At 28.5% G+C, this 17,180-nt stretch overlaps 4 protein-coding genes across 5 annotated transcripts; 2 read left to right on the top strand and 2 right to left on the bottom strand.

Annotated features, from left to right (window-relative positions):
* Window positions 1-531: 531 nt before the first annotated feature.
* On the bottom strand, window positions 532-7,317 carry LOC119610720 (Fanconi anemia group D2 protein). Its single transcript, XM_037966059.1, has 22 exons — window positions 7,105-7,317; window positions 6,794-7,043; window positions 6,240-6,732; window positions 6,028-6,169; window positions 5,845-5,913; window positions 5,605-5,786; window positions 5,473-5,545; window positions 5,244-5,407; window positions 5,011-5,179; window positions 4,788-4,951; window positions 4,526-4,680; window positions 3,951-4,152; window positions 3,755-3,880; window positions 3,052-3,696; window positions 2,741-2,999; window positions 2,451-2,631; window positions 2,163-2,372; window positions 1,877-2,096; window positions 1,622-1,814; window positions 1,248-1,397; window positions 903-1,070; window positions 532-815 (listed from the first exon to the last, which is right to left on the bottom strand). Exons 1-22 carry the CDS (start codon window positions 7,213-7,215, stop codon window positions 654-656), a joined length of 4,488 nt encoding a protein of 1,495 aa, XP_037821987.1. The 5' UTR covers window positions 7,216-7,317; the 3' UTR covers window positions 532-653.
* Window positions 7,318-9,271: 1,954 nt separating this feature from the next.
* Window positions 9,272-11,701, top strand: LOC119610669. Its single transcript, XM_037965991.1, has 4 exons — window positions 9,272-10,140; window positions 10,511-10,601; window positions 10,670-10,788; window positions 10,855-11,701. The coding sequence occupies exons 1-4, from the start codon at window positions 10,008-10,010 to the stop codon at window positions 10,992-10,994; spliced, it is 483 nt and encodes a 160-aa protein (XP_037821919.1). The 5' UTR covers window positions 9,272-10,007; the 3' UTR covers window positions 10,995-11,701.
* Window positions 11,702-11,720: 19 nt separating this feature from the next.
* Window positions 11,721-15,287, bottom strand: LOC119610656 (nuclear transcription factor Y subunit beta). 2 transcript variants are annotated; one of them, XM_037965979.1, is made up of 5 exons: window positions 15,007-15,287; window positions 14,832-14,930; window positions 14,521-14,768; window positions 13,302-13,450; window positions 11,721-12,221 (listed from the first exon to the last, which is right to left on the bottom strand). In XM_037965979.1, exons 1-5 carry the CDS (start codon window positions 15,094-15,096, stop codon window positions 12,016-12,018), a joined length of 792 nt encoding a protein of 263 aa, XP_037821907.1. In that variant the 5' UTR covers window positions 15,097-15,287; the 3' UTR covers window positions 11,721-12,015. The 2 variants fall into 2 exon arrangements, with proteins under 2 accessions (XP_037821907.1, XP_037821900.1); XM_037965972.1 differs by lacking the exon at window positions 11,721-12,221 and adding an exon at window positions 12,363-12,965.
* A 264-nt stretch (window positions 15,288-15,551) lies between these two features.
* On the top strand, window positions 15,552-17,079 carry LOC119610648 (calmodulin-like protein 4). The gene is made up of 4 exons (XM_037965961.1): window positions 15,552-15,717; window positions 15,883-15,913; window positions 16,488-16,801; window positions 16,868-17,079. The coding sequence occupies exons 1-4, from the start codon at window positions 15,715-15,717 to the stop codon at window positions 16,967-16,969; spliced, it is 450 nt and encodes a 149-aa protein (XP_037821889.1). The 5' UTR covers window positions 15,552-15,714; the 3' UTR covers window positions 16,970-17,079.
* The last annotated feature ends 101 nt before the right edge of the window (window positions 17,080-17,180 follow it).

Raw genomic sequence — 17,180 nt, 5'->3', positions numbered from 1 at the left:
GGTATAATAGCCACTGTTTGCTAACATTTGATAAAAACCGTTCAATAGCAGTTCTAAAGGTGTGAAAATTGTAAAAGTTGAAAAACAGCAATCAATTTACATTTAACAATGTAATACAATTTAATATGTAATTAAAATTTCTTTAAACTGTACGAGATAATTTAATGAAAACTTTTTAATATAGGAGAGTAGAAAAAATCCAAAATCTTGCAAAACTTTTGAACCGACCATTAGCACGACCGTTAAAAATTTATATATTCTATTGTATAATGGACAATTGCTTTAAAATTTTGGTCATGTTATAGAATAACAAAACTTATAGTATGTGGATTTTTGTTTTTAATTTTGCTCTTAACCCTATAGCCCTAAAATTAGAAGAGATATTTAAATTAGTCGAACCTGTAGAAGATGTTTCTTTCGCCCACTACCAAGCTAGCTTAATGAACAATTACAATTAAATTTTAACCCAGAATTTATATATGTACTTAGGAAACTCTTATGTTTTTTTAATGTTACTAAAGTCAAAGTATTACATTAAACAATAGAATTTAGTTATATTTTTCAGTATTTATTAAAAATTAAACACTTATAATTTTAGCATATTTAAGCATATAGTTTATATAAAAAAAGTTTCAAATAAATTTTCGTTTTATTTAAAAACATTTACTTCTGGATGACGACTTGCTACGATTTTCCGTCTCGTTTCGCGTATTTTCCGTATCATCATGGCTCATAACAGTTTCATCCACACTAACATCATCATCCGGTATTTCCTCGTCACTATCTTGCCCAGTTGCTGTACTAAAGGTGCCGGACTATAAGAAATAATTACATATACATAAATATAATTTGCCGTTAATTGTAAAACAAATATTGAGTAAAATTAAAAAAAAAGAACTCACTTGCGATACTAAATCGTCACCATGTAAATCTTTATTTTTCAAATTACCCATGGAAAAGACAGAAGCACATTTATTGGCTGTGAGTAGGGCTTTAATACGAAATACATAGTTCTCCACTGTTTCGCGTAGAAATGGAATTTGACTAACAATGGCAGTATTTTTAATGGCCTACAAAACGATAAAAATGTAAGAAAATAGTTTTGGAATTAAATTAGCAAAATTAAATATAATTTTCACATCATTGGTTTGATATTATAACAAATCATTGAATCACTTTACGAAAGCAAAGAAGAATGCAATATTTTAAGAAATTTTAAAAAAGTTAGGAATATATTTATAATATACCTTAGAATGGCAGCAGAGGTGATGTAAAAATCTTGTAGTAGTTTGCATAGTTTTTATTAATTCACAAACACGTTCTGGATTTTGTCTTAAATAATGTTCGAAAACATTTAAACCATGTTGTAATACAAGTTTCAAATATAAATGTGAATGCTGCAAGTATTAAAAGAAATTCGAGAATATTTTAATGATAAACATTATTTATAAGACCTGTCACAGGCTTTCATTCCGATCGAAAATTACAAAAATAATTACAATCGTATTCCACTTTAAAAATTGAATGTTATTTTATTCTGAAGAAGAAAACTACAGAAATCATTTCACTTTCGTTCGGAATAGAATTCTAAAGCAGGACTGATAAAAAAGTTCAAGGTTACCTTAAGGAAAATTTGAAAATTTCTTGGTATATCCAAACCCTGCACAACTTCCAATAACATATTTAAAATTTTGCAACTTGATTCCCAAAATTCTAGTTTGTCGATTGTTTCTTGGGAACTTGTGGTCAACTTTTGATTTAAAGATGTTATAAGAATCTCACATAAACCACGGAAAAATAATGGAAAATTTGCTCTGAAATGTATAAGATAAATGTCCAGCAAAACAAATAATAACTATAAGAAAAATACACAAACTTTTTAAAATTGGGAAATGATTTCAAAGAACTATCTTTGCCACTTAGTGCTTTGGATTCTTCTCGTACAATACGTAGTATTTCACGTTGTCTTTTAAAATCAGAATCACGTAGAAAACCTTTTATTAACTCATCTAAATAAATATTACACTGGGCTCCTTTCTCTAATAAACCATCATAATTAAACCATTTACGACACAATAGTATGCGACACAAGGATCCTATTAGAAGAATGCATATAATATTTTAGATAGTTAAGGTACAGATGTATATTTTTTAATACTTACTTATTTCTTGCGATTGTTTCGTTTTAGAGTTTTTATCGGAAAGTAAATTTAATATAACCATTAACTGATATAAGTAAACTGCTGATTTTAGATCCACAATGGATGTTTCATATTTTATTAAGATCTCGAAAACCTCAACAGCTAATACAGGTGCTGGCTTGTCTTTAAAACGCTGATATTGTGAGCGTTCCATTAAAATTAAAAGTGATTCTAATTAAGAAATAAATACAACATTTTTCATTTAAAATGTCTAATATTTAAAATAGAGAAAATACAATATGTATGTACCTCTTAATTTATTAATACGATGTTCACTAATAAACCATTCAGACCAGGAGTAAAACGCTACCAATAAACGAAGACACAAGCCGAAACATACTTTTAATAAATTAAACTCCTCAGTAAACAAATCAGAATGACTATAAATTCTTTGAACTTCCTCAAGTTTCGTATTTATAGCTGTAGATATCTATGAAAATATAGAAACAGTAGAATTGTAGAAAATTCGTACAAATGGACGGTACTTTATCATTTTTTTTTTCTTCAAATTATATGTATCACTTTTCTTTACAACTTACAACTTTCATGTTCTCTCCAATAGCACCTATGAAATTAGACAAATCACACATAAAATGACCCGGTTTAGCAATATATTGCAATGATTGTTCAGTTTGAAATTTTTGTATGCCCACAACAGATTCTAATTTGCTTACAATGTCCGTTAATATAAAACGAAACTCTAGTAAGCCCATACGATAACCAATGTACTCTGAAGGTAAAGGATGTTTTATATCTAGTTTTTCTTTCAAAATTAACACAATATTAGTGTCCATTTGTCTAAAAAAAGTTAAATTAAATTAAAAAAAAACATAATGTTATGGAAACAAACCTGTAAATTTCTTTAGGACCGTAAATATTTTCATAATTGTTTTTGGTACAATATTTAACTTTGTTGGCTCCTGCCAACTTTGTTGTAAGATCGCCAGCTCTTGTCGTGTCATTTAAATTAGTTTCATTTAAATGCAAAATTTCTGTATCATTTTGCAAAGCTTTAGTTTTATTTGAATTTTTATTACTTACAGCTGCATTAGCAACAGCACGTGATTTTATACCAGTTTTTACACTATTAGTTGTTGAGGAGTTTTGTCCAGTAATAAATTCACACTGTGGTGGTGTATAATCTGAAGGAGCCTTAAGCAGTAACTGTCTTATTTTATCCTCAATACTTATAAGATCCACTAAGCGTTGCAATACTTTTTGTCTTAATATAGGCTCAACTTGTGTTGCAAATGAACTAATGGTTTCTCGTATCCAATTTACACAATGAAAATATATATCGAGTATTTTCTTTTGCATTTCTTCGTTATAATCAAAAAATATTGCGTCAACATTATCATCATCGAAGAACTTTGGTAAAATGATAGCGCAGCCTAGCAAAGCGTTTATGGACTCCAAACTGCCCTCAAAACGTAGCATATGTAGGGCACGTACAAAATTAAACAGCGGCGATAGAATAAGAATCGAAGAACTAGCTCTAAAATGAAAGTCTTAGTAGTCTAAACTAGTATTTAATATCTACAAAGAATACATACTCATTTTGTGGCCTTAAAACTAATTCACCAATATTTATGGCAATTTGTGGTAATTCACTTTGTTGTTCTTCGGTATTTGTATCCGATAGAGAATTTATGCATTTCATATAAGATAACGGTATGCCACTAAATATATAATTAGAAACATATTATTCTTCAACGATATTAAATAAAAAACAATTAGTACTTTACTTACTCTATTTTGTCTGGAACGTGTTCGGCGACAAAATTACTTTGAAAATAAAAAGTTATTAATTCACATAGCCATATAACAAAAGGTATATCCAATTGTAAACCATTAACACGATCTGATCCGCCAGCAGAACAAACAATTGCTAGTTCATCATAAAATAAAGCTAATAAATCTGGAGAATGTACTGTAGATGATTGTATGCGTTCTATGAATAAAAAATGAAAGTATGTTTGTATATTATTTAAATATCATATACATATATAAAAGATAATAATAGGTGAATTTTCGAAAAGAATTCTAAGCTTAATCGGATATTTATTGGATCCGCACACTATCCAAAAAAAGATACTAAAAGATACTAAACCGATTTGTATCTATCTTAAAAAAACTACTGGTTAAAAAAAATAGTTTTCGCCGATTTCAAATCGATTCGTTTTACAAGTTTTAATTTAAATTGCTTTGTTAGTTTGTAATATTTGCTGATGCAAATAAATTGAGACTCATTTTATGAATAGACGTAAATTGGTTTGAGAAATGTAATATGAAATGTAAAGAAAAATATTATCATTTTTACTTGCCTATATATTTAGCTGCTGTTTTACCCCTACCATCGGGTATATCGCTAATGGTACTATATGTTGTATCGAAATCGTCTGCTTCAATTTGATATTGTTCGATTCGAGCTATACAATCTATGAGTTGTACGGCGCCAATGATGCCTTGTTTTTTTACACTAAAAATATCAAAATAGTTAAGTTTTTAATACTTACATAAGTCTTTAAATACTGAATAAATTTGTGTATACATATTTTTAAATAATTAATTTACTTAAATACTTACAAAATATTTCTATTGATTATTTGTTTCTTAACCAACATATCAATTTGATCCTGCAAAGTTATACATTCATCTATAGTAGGTGCTGGATATGCTATTGATGATAATAATTCCATAACAATACGTGTTTGCGATAATGACATTTCATGTATATGATCTAAAAATGGCTAAAATAAGAAATATTCGTATTATAAATACAGCAACAAGTAAATAATTAGACACTTACCAATAACAACATGCCCCAATTATGTAAAATTTTAGGATATAATTGCCATAAATCTCGTAGCATTTGTAAAGCAAAATTAGTAGTGTTCTGATTGGATTTCTCACATGTTAATTCCAATAATTTCTTTAGAATAGATTTTTGTACGGATTCCGAAATTTCGAAAAATGTTCTAGAAATTTTAAAATAGAAAAGATTTTGGACATTTTTGTAAAACATACATAAAATATACCTACCCACAACATGATCTAGCAAAATCAACCACAGTTTTATGTTTGTCACGCAAATATAAATTAATTATTTGCATTAGTATATGCCAGTGCTGTTCCAACATCGGTGAATATTTGTTACGAATTTCTTGAACAATTGATGTAGACAATTGTTTGATATGACGCCGTAGCTAGTCATGCACATTAAGTTTGAAGTAGTATTAAAATATTTAAAAATGTTCCTAGTAAAACTTACCACGTTTTCCAAATATAAAGAATTATCGTCCCTTATGTTTATAAGCAGCAAAACAATAACGAAGTCTATAGGCCTATTCGAATGATGATATTGTTAATATTACATTAATTTTTAAATTAATTAATACTATACTTAAATTGTGTTGAAGATAATGTTGCTATTGATTTTTGCCATATTGAATAGAACTTTTTGGAACGTGTAAGACCTTGCTCTATATAGCCAAATAGTTCCAATTGTAATTGTTTATCTTTGGCCAATGAACTGGTAGAAGTATCTTCACGCCAATGTAGAATTTCACGTAATGTGTTAACTAACTATGTAAGAATATAACAAATTAATATAAAATATTTCACATTCATAAATATTGTTTACCTCTTTCATGCTTTCCTCATTTTCCTCGGACAAAATCTTTAGCAGAAATTTTATTAGCAGTGGTAGTGTCTACGATGAAAAGAAAAATATATTTATGCACAATTAATATATTTGATACAAAGGTTTACTAGTCTGGTTACTAATTAGCGTTTGATCTTCAATTTAATTTTTATTTAAACTCACCGCTTTGGGACATTGATCTTCCTTGATGTAAGCCAAAACCTTACTGCGAAGTTTACCCTGCATCTGCGAACTCAAACTTAAATTTGTAAGTGTTTGTATGGTTAAATTTTTAAAAAGTTCCTTGCTATTCGCCATATTATCTCTAATAATGTAAAGTAAAGAAATTAATTAAAATTAATGCAATTTGTCAATGACAATCACTACAAACTTACAATAACAACTTTGCAAAATCATCATGTTTGCTAGAATCCAATATTAATTCGGCACTAGCTATTATATCCCATTTCGATTGTTCTAATGCATTTTCAAAATTAGTTTTAATATTTTCGTAAATAATATCACCATGAGTATTGGCAACATATTGTAATTGGGACAGCATCAGAGGCAATAAGGGTATATTATTTCCTGTGGTTTTTGATGAGGAAACCTTGTTACAGGCAGCATTTTTTATTTGCACCAAAAGTAATTCCAGCACCTTATCGCGTAAAAAATCTATCATAAAAAAGTTTACAATCATGCTATCTTGAGATTGATAAACACTTTCATCGCCGGGAATGCTAATTGTACATCCCGAAAGCAATTTTATGGCATATTTTGACCAAGCATCACGTAACCCGGTGATAAACGTCTTTAAATTGTCTTGGAAATTTTGATTTTTGTCCAATAATATGCGCAGCTTATTAACGAATGAGACATGGTCACAAGCTAAAATATAATTCAATTAAAGACTCCAATTCGTATTTTCTTGTGCAGCTTTAATACTAACATAATACAAAATTCTGTCCTTCATCTAATTGTACGCCCGCCTTCATTAGAGCTAACTCAAAGTATGTGTTGGGTGGTCTTTGGGAGCTGTTAATTCGAGATTGTGTACGCCCCAGTGTTGCGGCAATTGTGCTTCTCTGTGACAAGTATCTTTGTGTGGGCTCCTGTGAAGCTGGAATGTTTTCTTCACTACTTAACATTTCTTCTATTTCCGCTACATCTTTAAATTTATTTGTTTCGTCATTTAAACGCTTAAAATAGAAAAAAATAGCTTTAATTTCGAATAAATGTTTTACCTAGTCTAATACTTACTGGAATTTTAATTGTGGTATTTTCATCAATGGTATTAAGACCTCTTTTGTTTTCATTGCTGTCAGTACTTTTAGTTCTTCCATTTTTGTTAAATTTGCGATTTCTGTACATTTTTAAATCATATAATATTGTTTTAAATAAACAAAATAAGCGCGGAAAACAAAATTAAACACAAAAAAAAACAAACTGATGAAATAAATGCTTCAGTGCAGAGCCCTGCGCCGACAAATATTAACGGCGGTGGCGACTGACACTAAATATGTCGGCGGCGGCTTAAAATCGACTGTAAGCCGGCTAAGTTTTCAACTACGTTTAGTTTGACCTGGTCCACATAGGAAACTTTTGTTGAGAAACTTTTTCTTAATTCTCTTTTGAAGTTTCCTTAATGTCCACAGATAGAAACTTAATTGCATTGATTTGTTGTTGTACCAATGAGAAGAATAACAAAAGAAAACAAGTTTCCGAGTACGAGAAACTCCGTACCGCGAGAGAGATGAATGATATTCTTTCTCTCTCACGCAAAATCAAAAGTTTCCTAGTGTGGACCGGCAGTTTTTAAATTTTCAACGATTTTAAATAAAAATGGAATCCGAGAGATCAGAAAGTGGGATTTTGGAAGCAAATATATTGTTTATAACAACAAAACAGAGCAAGCTCAAAAAAGAATAACAAATTCTTAAAAATTAAAAACAAATCCTTTCTCCAAGTTTTACGAGGATCGGCCGATATTTAACCCTATCCTCCATATAAAACATCTTGCAGAAAATCAGTTTCTAAAAAATTTTGCATTAAGAAAATGATCAAGAACGTAAAAACAAAGATATTTTATTTATTTATTTACTAGCTATACCCAGTGTGCTTTGCTACCCTAAAAGCAATATAAATAAGAAAACCACTTAACGATTTTGATGATTCTAACTACAATGGTTTTCCAGATATACAATTTGTTACATATGGGAGATTCCACGCAAATTATTGCAATTTCGCCAATTATTACGAACGTTAATTAAGATTTTAATTTAATCTATGAAAAATTTGAATAATCTAATAGTTTCCCAGATATACGAAATTTTGTATTTAATTCATATGGGAAGTGCCAAGCCCCCCATTGAAAGTCCGCCCGTTATTCTCTAAATGTTCTTCAGTAAAATTTGAAGATTCTAGCTCTAATAGTTTCTCAGATATACGAATTTTTCTATTTAATTCATATGGGAGCTCCAAGCCCCCCAGATGAAAGTCCACAAAATTTGAAGAATTTAGTTCTGTTAGTTTCCCAGATAAACGAATTTTTGTATTTAATTCATATGGGAGGCTCGCTCCCCTCATTGGTAGTCCCCCAATTTATTACCCAAAATGTTTACATGGATGTTAAAGTTCTTCCAGAACAACATCAATTTTTCGGATTAGGGTCTTAAATGTGGAATTGGGTCAATTATGGACCAAGTTCTCTACAATTTAAAGTATTTTATTTAATTCTACCATAATTCTATCATAATGATTACTTTTGGAATGATGTATTACCTATAAACTGATTTTCTGTAAGCGGGTTATATTGGCGGACCGATCCTCATAATTTTATTTTTCATAAATTTAGGTTTCGGTTCCTAAAAATGTTTTTTTCGTCGATATCGACATTTGAAAGCCATTTATGTGCGTTTAAGTCATTTTCTGAAGAAGATTTCATATGGGTTTAGAGTGAATTATGCTTCGATCGTCATAAAATTTGGTAGATATATTTTCGTTCCAACAAAAATTGTTTTATTATTGTATTACGTTAAAATCAATTATTGAAGGGGGCAGGGTCAATTATGGCCCTGCCCCGATTGATATCGAGCCCTTTTTTGCAAAATGGACGTAAGCGGCATGATTTTCGATTTTAGTTTTTTTTTTATAGAAATCGATAATTAAGGTCTATTAGCATCATCTCTGAATCTGTACAGCATTTCACTTTCGAAATTTTTAACAATTTCCATTTTTTAGTTGTCACTTTTTGAATATAGAGTCCCGATATGATTTAGGTTTGCAATGCGCAGGACCAAATAAGTACCGGTCAAATTGTTATAGAAAAACAAATATACCTATGCATAAAGATAGATATTTGTGGGAGAATTCATGCAGCATGGTGAGTAAGAATGTATTCATTTATTAATACCCTCAGAAGAGAAAATATTTAGCATTTATTAAAGATAAACAGAGGAGCTAGATAGAATACGGAGAAAAAATATAAATTTTAAATAGAAGATGTATTAAAGTATATTAAAATATAAGAAAAAGAAAAAATCAAGACAATCACAAGTTAAAGAAAACGAAGCCAAAAATAGTATAAGCCAATTAGCTAAAATTTACATATTAAACATTAATAATAATTAACACAGAAAGCAATAAGAAAAACTAATACAAACAAATTAATATATGCAATAAAAATTCCTTTAAATAAACCTATTTACAAACTTCAATTATATTCTGTTTCAATAAAAAATACAATATGTATATTAAATCGCGTGTTTGAAAAGTTCAATAAATAACTAAAAAGTATTGATTTTGCTAAAGTGTAATAGAAAAGCAGAACACAAAACACAAATTATTACAATAAACGGAAACAGGAAGTTGCACAGCAACCATTTATAACAAAAAGAAAAATCGAGGGAAAAGTTACGTGTTAATAAGATTCACTCACCCGCAAGACAACGCAAACCTACAAACATCAATAATACTTCAGGTGGCAGTAATTCAATTTAAAGTCAAAGAACTTATCTATCATACAACTGTTTACTTTAATAGTAAAGGTAATAAAAGAGTCTTAAGGACAATAAAAAGTAACAACATTGAAGCATCGAGCGATTAGCAACCTTTTTTGAGCAAACGTATTAGATAAAGCCGCCAAAACGCCTTATCACACGAATATGGAACGTAAACTCTTATATGCCTTTCGGGGCTGGATAGCATTTGTGGCTTTCATGGATTTGGGAACTGCTTTTCGAAGTTACATAGAGCGTCGATCATTTCTAGATCATGCAGATACACAATTTATAGAAGGTAATAAGTGAAAATTAGTTTGAAAATTTTTTTTGATACAGAAAACACAATCGATATTTTTAATAAAAAAAAGGTTATTTTCATTTTATAGGAGCCTTTTAAGAGCTAATTAAGTTTTTTATGATACATATTATTATTTTTAAAGAACTCCATATAAAATTTTTCCATTGTAAAATAACAAATTTATTAAAAATTTGTGCTTTATCTTTATTAATTACGGTTTAATTTGTCAGCCTGGCTTTTTAAAAAATATATATTAAGACTTAAAGTAATAAAATTAAATTTTTGACCTTTGACTCAATTTTCACGAAAAATCTATTTAATTGTCATAACATTTTGAAACTAATTGACATATTTTATTTTATTGTAGGTGATTATACTGTATCTCGCATAATTGGCATGTACTGTCTGCTAAAAGCATTAGCATTGGTTCATTGTACTCTGTACATACATTATCGGCCGTATGTATAAATTTTGAAAAATTTGTATGTCTAAACATTTAAATAATAATTTTTAAAACACCTTTCAGAGTGGTCAGCATGGGTGGCTGTTCTTTAGCTTTGACTATGATTTTATATTTGACTGAAGCTTTGTATTTCCGTTCAAGTACATTGAATTTCTATGTCATCTTTCCCTGTGTATTGAATTGTAAGTTATATTAGTCTAATTATACACTTATTTAGCATTATTACTAACGCTTTTCTTTGTATATAGCAATAACATTACTTGGTTTAATTTACATACCAAAACGTTTACGACTTTGGGAGCCAAATATCGATATGGATGATGAAAATTCACAATTATTAAAACAAATGACTGGCTTCAAACGCAGACGAGCTAAGAAAACACAATGAATGGTTTAAAGCGCCTAAATAAATTATGAAAATTGATGTTAATTATAGAAACTTAAGTGATATTTATACGAATATTGAAAATGATTTAACTGATAAAACACAATATTGCCTTTGGTTGTGCAAGGAGTTTTATATTTTTTTAGAATTCATTTCATATAAAAATTACCAAAAGAACATTTACTTGGCACCTTTTGCAATATTGTGTTTCTATTGCCACGAAACCCCCCTTAAACACACAGTATTGTCCAAAAAACGTATACAAATAGAATTGCACTAATTTTTATTATAAACTTTACAAACAAACAAAAATTATCTTATCACACCGACAAAAAAAGAAAACAAACGTTTGCCTACATTTACAACAAATAAAATCTTCTATTTTTATTAAATCATGCCAATACTTCCGTTTTCAAAGTTTATATTATAAAAACAATTTACTGATCTTTAAACTATCTACATACATATGTATGTATCAAGGCTTATATTTGCTTTAATGTTTGATTAATTGAAAGTAGTTGCTAGATTTTAATATTTATGTTTATCAATTTGTAAAAGAATTCAAAAATAAATGTTATAATTGATATTCTATGCAATTTTTTATAAGCAATAATAGCTAATATCTCAATTATATAATTATTAAAAATAATAAATAAACTAAAAACAAATTATAATAAAAATAAAATATCTTTTATTTTACATCATAAAGTAAAATCAAACAAATTTATGTTTTATATAGTAAAATATTTATTTTGGATTAGAAAAATATTGGATTGAACCATCGGCAATAATAAATGTAGTTTGACAACTAAAATTTTCACTGTTTAACATTACAATTTTACAGTCATATATTTTTAGCCAATTTTATAGAAAATATTTTTTATTACATATTTAAAAACGTTTACTATTTATTATATAAACATAGTCATGATTTAAAAACATAAATTTAACATAAATACATGCAGTTTAAAACAAAAAAGGTACAAACATTAAATATTATACTTTGATTTTAACTGAGTATGCTCTATTTTTTATCATCTTTGGCAGATGCTTCTTCGCTCTTGCGATATTCGGTATAGTCAACATAGCCGTCCTTATTCAAGTCCATTGTATTCAAAACATAATCAATAACATCAGCTAAATTATCGTCGGTATAGGTAGTGCCGTTCTTTTCACCTGTACCCTCCTTTTCTTTATTTTCTCCTTCTTTATTGCCTCCTTCTTCGTCAGCTACAATAAGGATTTGCAAGATGTAAAACAAAATGCGTTAAGATGTTAATTAAAATAAAAAAAATAAGCTCACCACAACCAATTCGAAACAATTTGCGAAAATATAAAAATAAAAAACGTATGCACGCGCATTCTTTTGTATTTCTTTTAAAAAATTATGTCATCTAACTTTATTTTATTTATGTTATAATACAATTGTCCAAACAATTGTATGCAAGTATGATGTATGGATATTATTTTATATTTTTTGTTATAAAACTGAGCTCCTTCATTATCAGTCATTCAATATTTTTATAGATAAAAAAAACAGTTTGCAAAAGATATTCGAGAAAAAGGAAAATTTTAAAAACATGTTACAGAGATATTTTGTTCAAATATTGAGATGCCAATAATAAAATTTAATTAAACTAACAATAATTAAAAAGAAAAGAGATTCTTAAAAAATGACTAAACAACAGTAAACAAAAAAAAAGGATTGAAAACAGAGAATGTAATCTAAAATGAACACACTATTTTATGGAATGGAAAACTAATGGCCACTTTTTTGTGCTTGTTGCTGTTGATTTTGTTGTGATTTTTGTTGGGCCCTCATAAATTCGGGATAATCAATATAACCATCCTTTGAGGTGTCGTCCATTTGTAAGATTGGATCAATTAAAGCTACCAGTTCCTCATCTGTAAATATTTTTTCCTCTACCGTTGGTTGTTGACCGTTACTAGCATGAGCATCTTTACTGCCTTGTTCTATAGGTCGTTCATTCATGATTGTAATGAATTGATAATTTTTTTATATCCGTTATACCAAGATGATGAGACCATATACCAAGTAAATATGTTTTGCATTTGTTGACATTAGAATACATTAAATAAGCACATATTATGAAACACACAACGAAACATGTGTAATATGTGATTGTATTAAATATATGTATTTTTTAAAAATTTTTTAACATGGCAAAATTAATGTAGTATTGCGTTTATATGAAAATAAAAGAAATCAAACAACAAAGTACAAATATTTTAGTATTTAAAGCTTAATTGGTATGCCTTTTTAACGGTAAAAAATATTTGTTTACTTACCATGCCAATGGATTAGAGACTTAATGAGTTCGCAACCATCTAATTTGTTGTTATTATCGGAGTCGTGCATTTTAAAATAATGAAATTGTAATTCAGCCTCTGACATTTTGCTGGTATCGATAGGTACTTGCATATGCTCTTGGATATGCCTGAAATGAAAATATTAGTTAAGTAAATTATTTTAAAAGAAAATATGTTATAAAATATTTTATAGATAAAAATCAAACGAATTGTTTTCAATAAGTACATAATAGAGCTCGATTTATGTGAAGTTTTTAACAATAATTTATTTAGTATGAAAAGTAAAATACACTCTATATTAATCTTAAAAACATAGAATTCTAGAATTTTAAAATGTTTCAAAATCTTTTAAAGTTAGTTCGTTTTGATAGGTGTAATAAAAAAACACTATAATGTTATTTAAAGAACGGAAATGGAATCTGTATTGGATCATAAGTGTTATTTCTATAGTTTTGTTCGATATGCATATGTCTATATTTTTAATGTTTGATAATTTATTTTCAATGTACAGAATTGCGAAAATAAAGTGCGATTATTCATTCTTCTTTTGAAAATATAGAAAGTATTGATATTCGCTGAATCCGAAACTAGCATTTAAATTTCTCCATCACATAAAAATTAAAAAAACGATTCTCAGGGCTATTCAGTTTGATTGGTCTCTTCATTTTCCTAAGTAAAGAACAATCTGAACTCTACGTAGAAATATAAACAATTTAAAAATATATATTTCCCATAATAAAGGTAGTTAATGTGCGTGAATAATTTTTATGGGAAAATTATGATGAATATAAGTTTGTCATAAAACGCTAACAATAGTAAAAATCAAATTGAAAACGGGAAAAATATTTGGAAACCCCGATGTGGTCTCTAGGTTCAAAATTTGTTGGCTTGTGTAATCTTCCAATTGGAAGAAATATTATTAAAAGCATTCTGATTGGAATATGTCAAATTACTTTAAAATTTAGGCCTTTTAGTCCTTATGCAGTATTTCCAGGATTACTAAATATATAATAAAAATTTCCACACTATCGATTTACTTAAAATTATCAATTTCCCAAATTAATCATAATTACAATACATAACTTAATGAACCCTTATCTGTACACTCAATGCTAAGTGTATCTATCAATAACATGATAAGACAATTGGGTGCATATTTTATATACAAAAATATTGGAATATTTTAATTTCTACTTACTCCCTTTCATGTTGAATGTTAGCAGCATTTAAGACTTGCTGCTGGCCATGGTGACCGTGAGGAGCATGATGGCCGCCACCGTGACCTTGAGGAACTTGTTGAACAGGTACTTGTTGTACAGGAACCTGTTGAACTGGTACTTGTTGAACTGGTGGCTGTTGCTGTACTGGTACTTGTTGGTACTGCATTTGTTGTTGTTGTTGCATTTGTTGTTGCTGTTGCATCTGTTGTTGCTGTTGCATTTGTTGCTAAAAATACATAACAAAACGATAATGATCCTTTGACATATCCAATACGATAAAAAAACTTACATATTGTTGGGGACTTACACCAGGCGGCAGATTCTGTTGAGGATGTTGTTGATACTGCACTTGCTGGGGATGCTGTTGATATTGTTGTGGAGGTTGTTGCTAATATCATAAAGACACGATGAATAACAATTAATGTGTTGTGTTAAATATTTTAATTCATGATTTCGCAACTTACATAGTGCTGTGGTGGTACACCGGGAGCAACTCTTTGGCCATTTACGGCAGCCAAGCCTAACACAAACAACACAAAAATTGTGTTATACATCTTTTAACTAATTCTATGGCTAGGATAGAGTATATTTTTAATAAAATTTTAAATTTTAGCGGATTTCTTTGGCACAATCTGTCTGTTAAAAAACCACTGACACGTCAAAAACCAAAAAACTACACGATTGCAACAACAAAACTAAACAAACACGTCCACATATAAAAAAGTTTAAACTTCAAATAAGGTATGTTTAGTGCAAGACTATGAGACAAAAATTTCAGAGCTGAAATAAAAAAACATAAAAGCGCTAGAATAAAATTTAACTATATTAATTTAATAAGTTATTAAAACCACTAATAGCTTGACGAAAGTTAAGAATATATTTGCTATTATTTTTATATAATAAATACTTAAAATATTGAAAGAAGACCTAGACAAAAACTATAGAATCATTTAACACAACTTTGATAAAATTCAGCGTTTAATAAGCTTCGGAAAAGTGTCGCTTAAAAATAACCACTCAATGTGACACACTGAATAAACTGGTTTCTCTGTACAACAACAATCAAGTGTCGTCACAGTTCGTTTATTTTTCATTTTTTGTTTGTTCATAGTTTTTTAATCATATTTAAATATTTATTTAGTTTTTTTTTTAATAATTATTAAACATAAATAATGGTAAGCTCTAAAATTTCATATAAATTTATTGAAAAAAAAAATTTATTCTTTAACAAGGAACATAATGAAAATGTGTATAATAACAAACTTATCAAACACATCACCTACGTTTAGATAAAAATTGCTGATAATATTTATTATTTATTTATTTTTATTTACTTGCAGGCTCGTTACTTCAAGGAACAAGATATTGATGGTAAATTTTAAAAATAGTAATGAAAGTTTAGGATTTGAAGCATTTTCTCTATAAAAGCGGAAGTGAAAGCTTTTTGCTTTATAATGTCTGCTCCACTTAATATCATAACGGTTTCTAGGTCTATTACATATAGTCACCTAAAATGCAAAAGGTTGAAACAACAAAATTCACTTTCTGAAATAATACGTTGCATCAAGATATTCGTTTCGAATTATTTATAGGTACATCTTTGTATGTATCTATGTATGTAGTAAATCAAAGGCGCCTTCTTTAGATACTACTTAAAGTGATAGTTTAGATAGTACTTAAAGTGATTTATGCAAAATTTTATTGAGAGTAAAATCATGTTATAGGTAGACTACGTGAAATCTTGTACCGATACCATAACTTTCAAAAGGATTCGTTCTTGAAACAAATTACTTTTGTACCGATTTAAATAGATCTTTATTCATAGAAAAATTATATACATACATATACACCTATTGAAAAGTGAAAATGTCGTTTGGACGACCTTTAGCATTTCAGGCTAAAATATGTGTCTGTTTAATAACAGAATATATCTTTTATACCATAGAATTCCGTGAATGCTTTTATTTATTTGCCCGTTCGGGTCAAATAACTACTTTGGACGAATTAACTGTTATAATGAGATCACTGGGTTTATCTCCAACCATACAGGAGTTAATTAACTATTTGAAAAAGAAAGGTGGCAAAATGAGTTTTGCCGATTTTCTGGAAGTTATGCACCAACATTCCAAAGTAGAGAATCTACCGGATGAAGTAGTAGCGGCATTTAAAGCAGCGGACCCTCAAAATACGGGAGTAATTCCAGCTAGACAATTAAGAAATTTGCTACAAAATTGGGGTGAAGGTTTGTCAATGAGAGAGGTAAGATGTTAAAAAATTATTTACTCTTAAAGATTAAATATAGAATATTGTTAATTTTCTTTTTAGGTTGACAATATTTTCCGTGAAGCAAATGTTAATAACAACAGCATGGTTCGTTATTCGGATTTCGTAAAAATTGCTTGCGCCCCAGTACCAGATTACTACTAAAGTGCAATTAGCATTAATAATTTATCAAATATGTAATACCTTATGCATTTCAAAATTTATTATATAGATATTATTTAAAAATATACAGACACGCATTTTAGCATAATCCATATAGGTATATTTTATTTTTTACTTAAAAACAAAAATTAAATCAAATAATTTTGGTTAGATTTAATATAATAAATAATAATATTTATATTTGGTAACTTAA

This window comes from Lucilia sericata, unplaced genomic scaffold (assembly GCF_015586225.1).
Source record: "Lucilia sericata isolate MDLA Ls3-8-SP2 unplaced genomic scaffold, ASM1558622v1 Contig000029F_arrow, whole genome shotgun sequence".
NCBI classification, from domain to species: Eukaryota; Metazoa; Arthropoda; class Insecta; order Diptera; family Calliphoridae; genus Lucilia; species Lucilia sericata.
Note: the sequence above shows the minus strand (reverse complement) of the source record. Positions and strands in the feature narration are given on the sequence as shown.

Bases quoted from the DNA above. Each gene is read 5' to 3' on its own strand.
- LOC119610720 (XM_037966059.1), bottom strand. From the start codon at position 7,215: ATGTACAGAAATCGCAAATTTAACAAAAATGGAAGAACTAAAAGTACT. The intron at 7,044-7,104 runs GTAAGTATTAGA...TTCTATTTTAAG, and splicing joins ATACCACAATTAAAATTCCA to CGTTTAAATGACGAAACAAA. The intron at 4,153-4,525 runs GCAAGTAAAAAT...TTTTATTCATAG, and splicing joins AACAGCAGCTAAATATATAG to AACGCATACAATCATCTACA.
- LOC119610669 (XM_037965991.1), top strand. From the start codon at position 10,008: ATGGAACGTAAACTCTTATATGCCTTTCGGGGCTGGATAGCATTTGTG. The intron at 10,141-10,510 runs GTAATAAGTGAA...ATTTTATTGTAG, and splicing joins AGATACACAATTTATAGAAG to GTGATTATACTGTATCTCGC. The intron at 10,602-10,669 runs GTATGTATAAAT...AACACCTTTCAG, and splicing joins CTGTACATACATTATCGGCC to AGTGGTCAGCATGGGTGGCT.
- LOC119610656 (XM_037965972.1), bottom strand. From the start codon at position 15,096: ATGTATAACACAATTTTTGTGTTGTTTGTGTTAGGCTTGGCTGCCGTA. The intron at 14,931-15,006 runs GTAAGTTGCGAA...TTATGATATTAG, and splicing joins GTGTACCACCACAGCACTAT to CAACAACCTCCACAACAATA. The intron at 12,966-13,301 runs GTAAGTAAACAA...AACGACCTATAG, and splicing joins GTCTCTAATCCATTGGCATG to AACAAGGCAGTAAAGATGCT.
- LOC119610648 (XM_037965961.1), top strand. The intron at 15,914-16,487 runs GTAAATTTTAAA...TTTATACCATAG, and splicing joins CAAGGAACAAGATATTGATG to AATTCCGTGAATGCTTTTAT. The intron at 16,802-16,867 runs GTAAGATGTTAA...TTTTCTTTTTAG, and splicing joins AAGGTTTGTCAATGAGAGAG to GTTGACAATATTTTCCGTGA.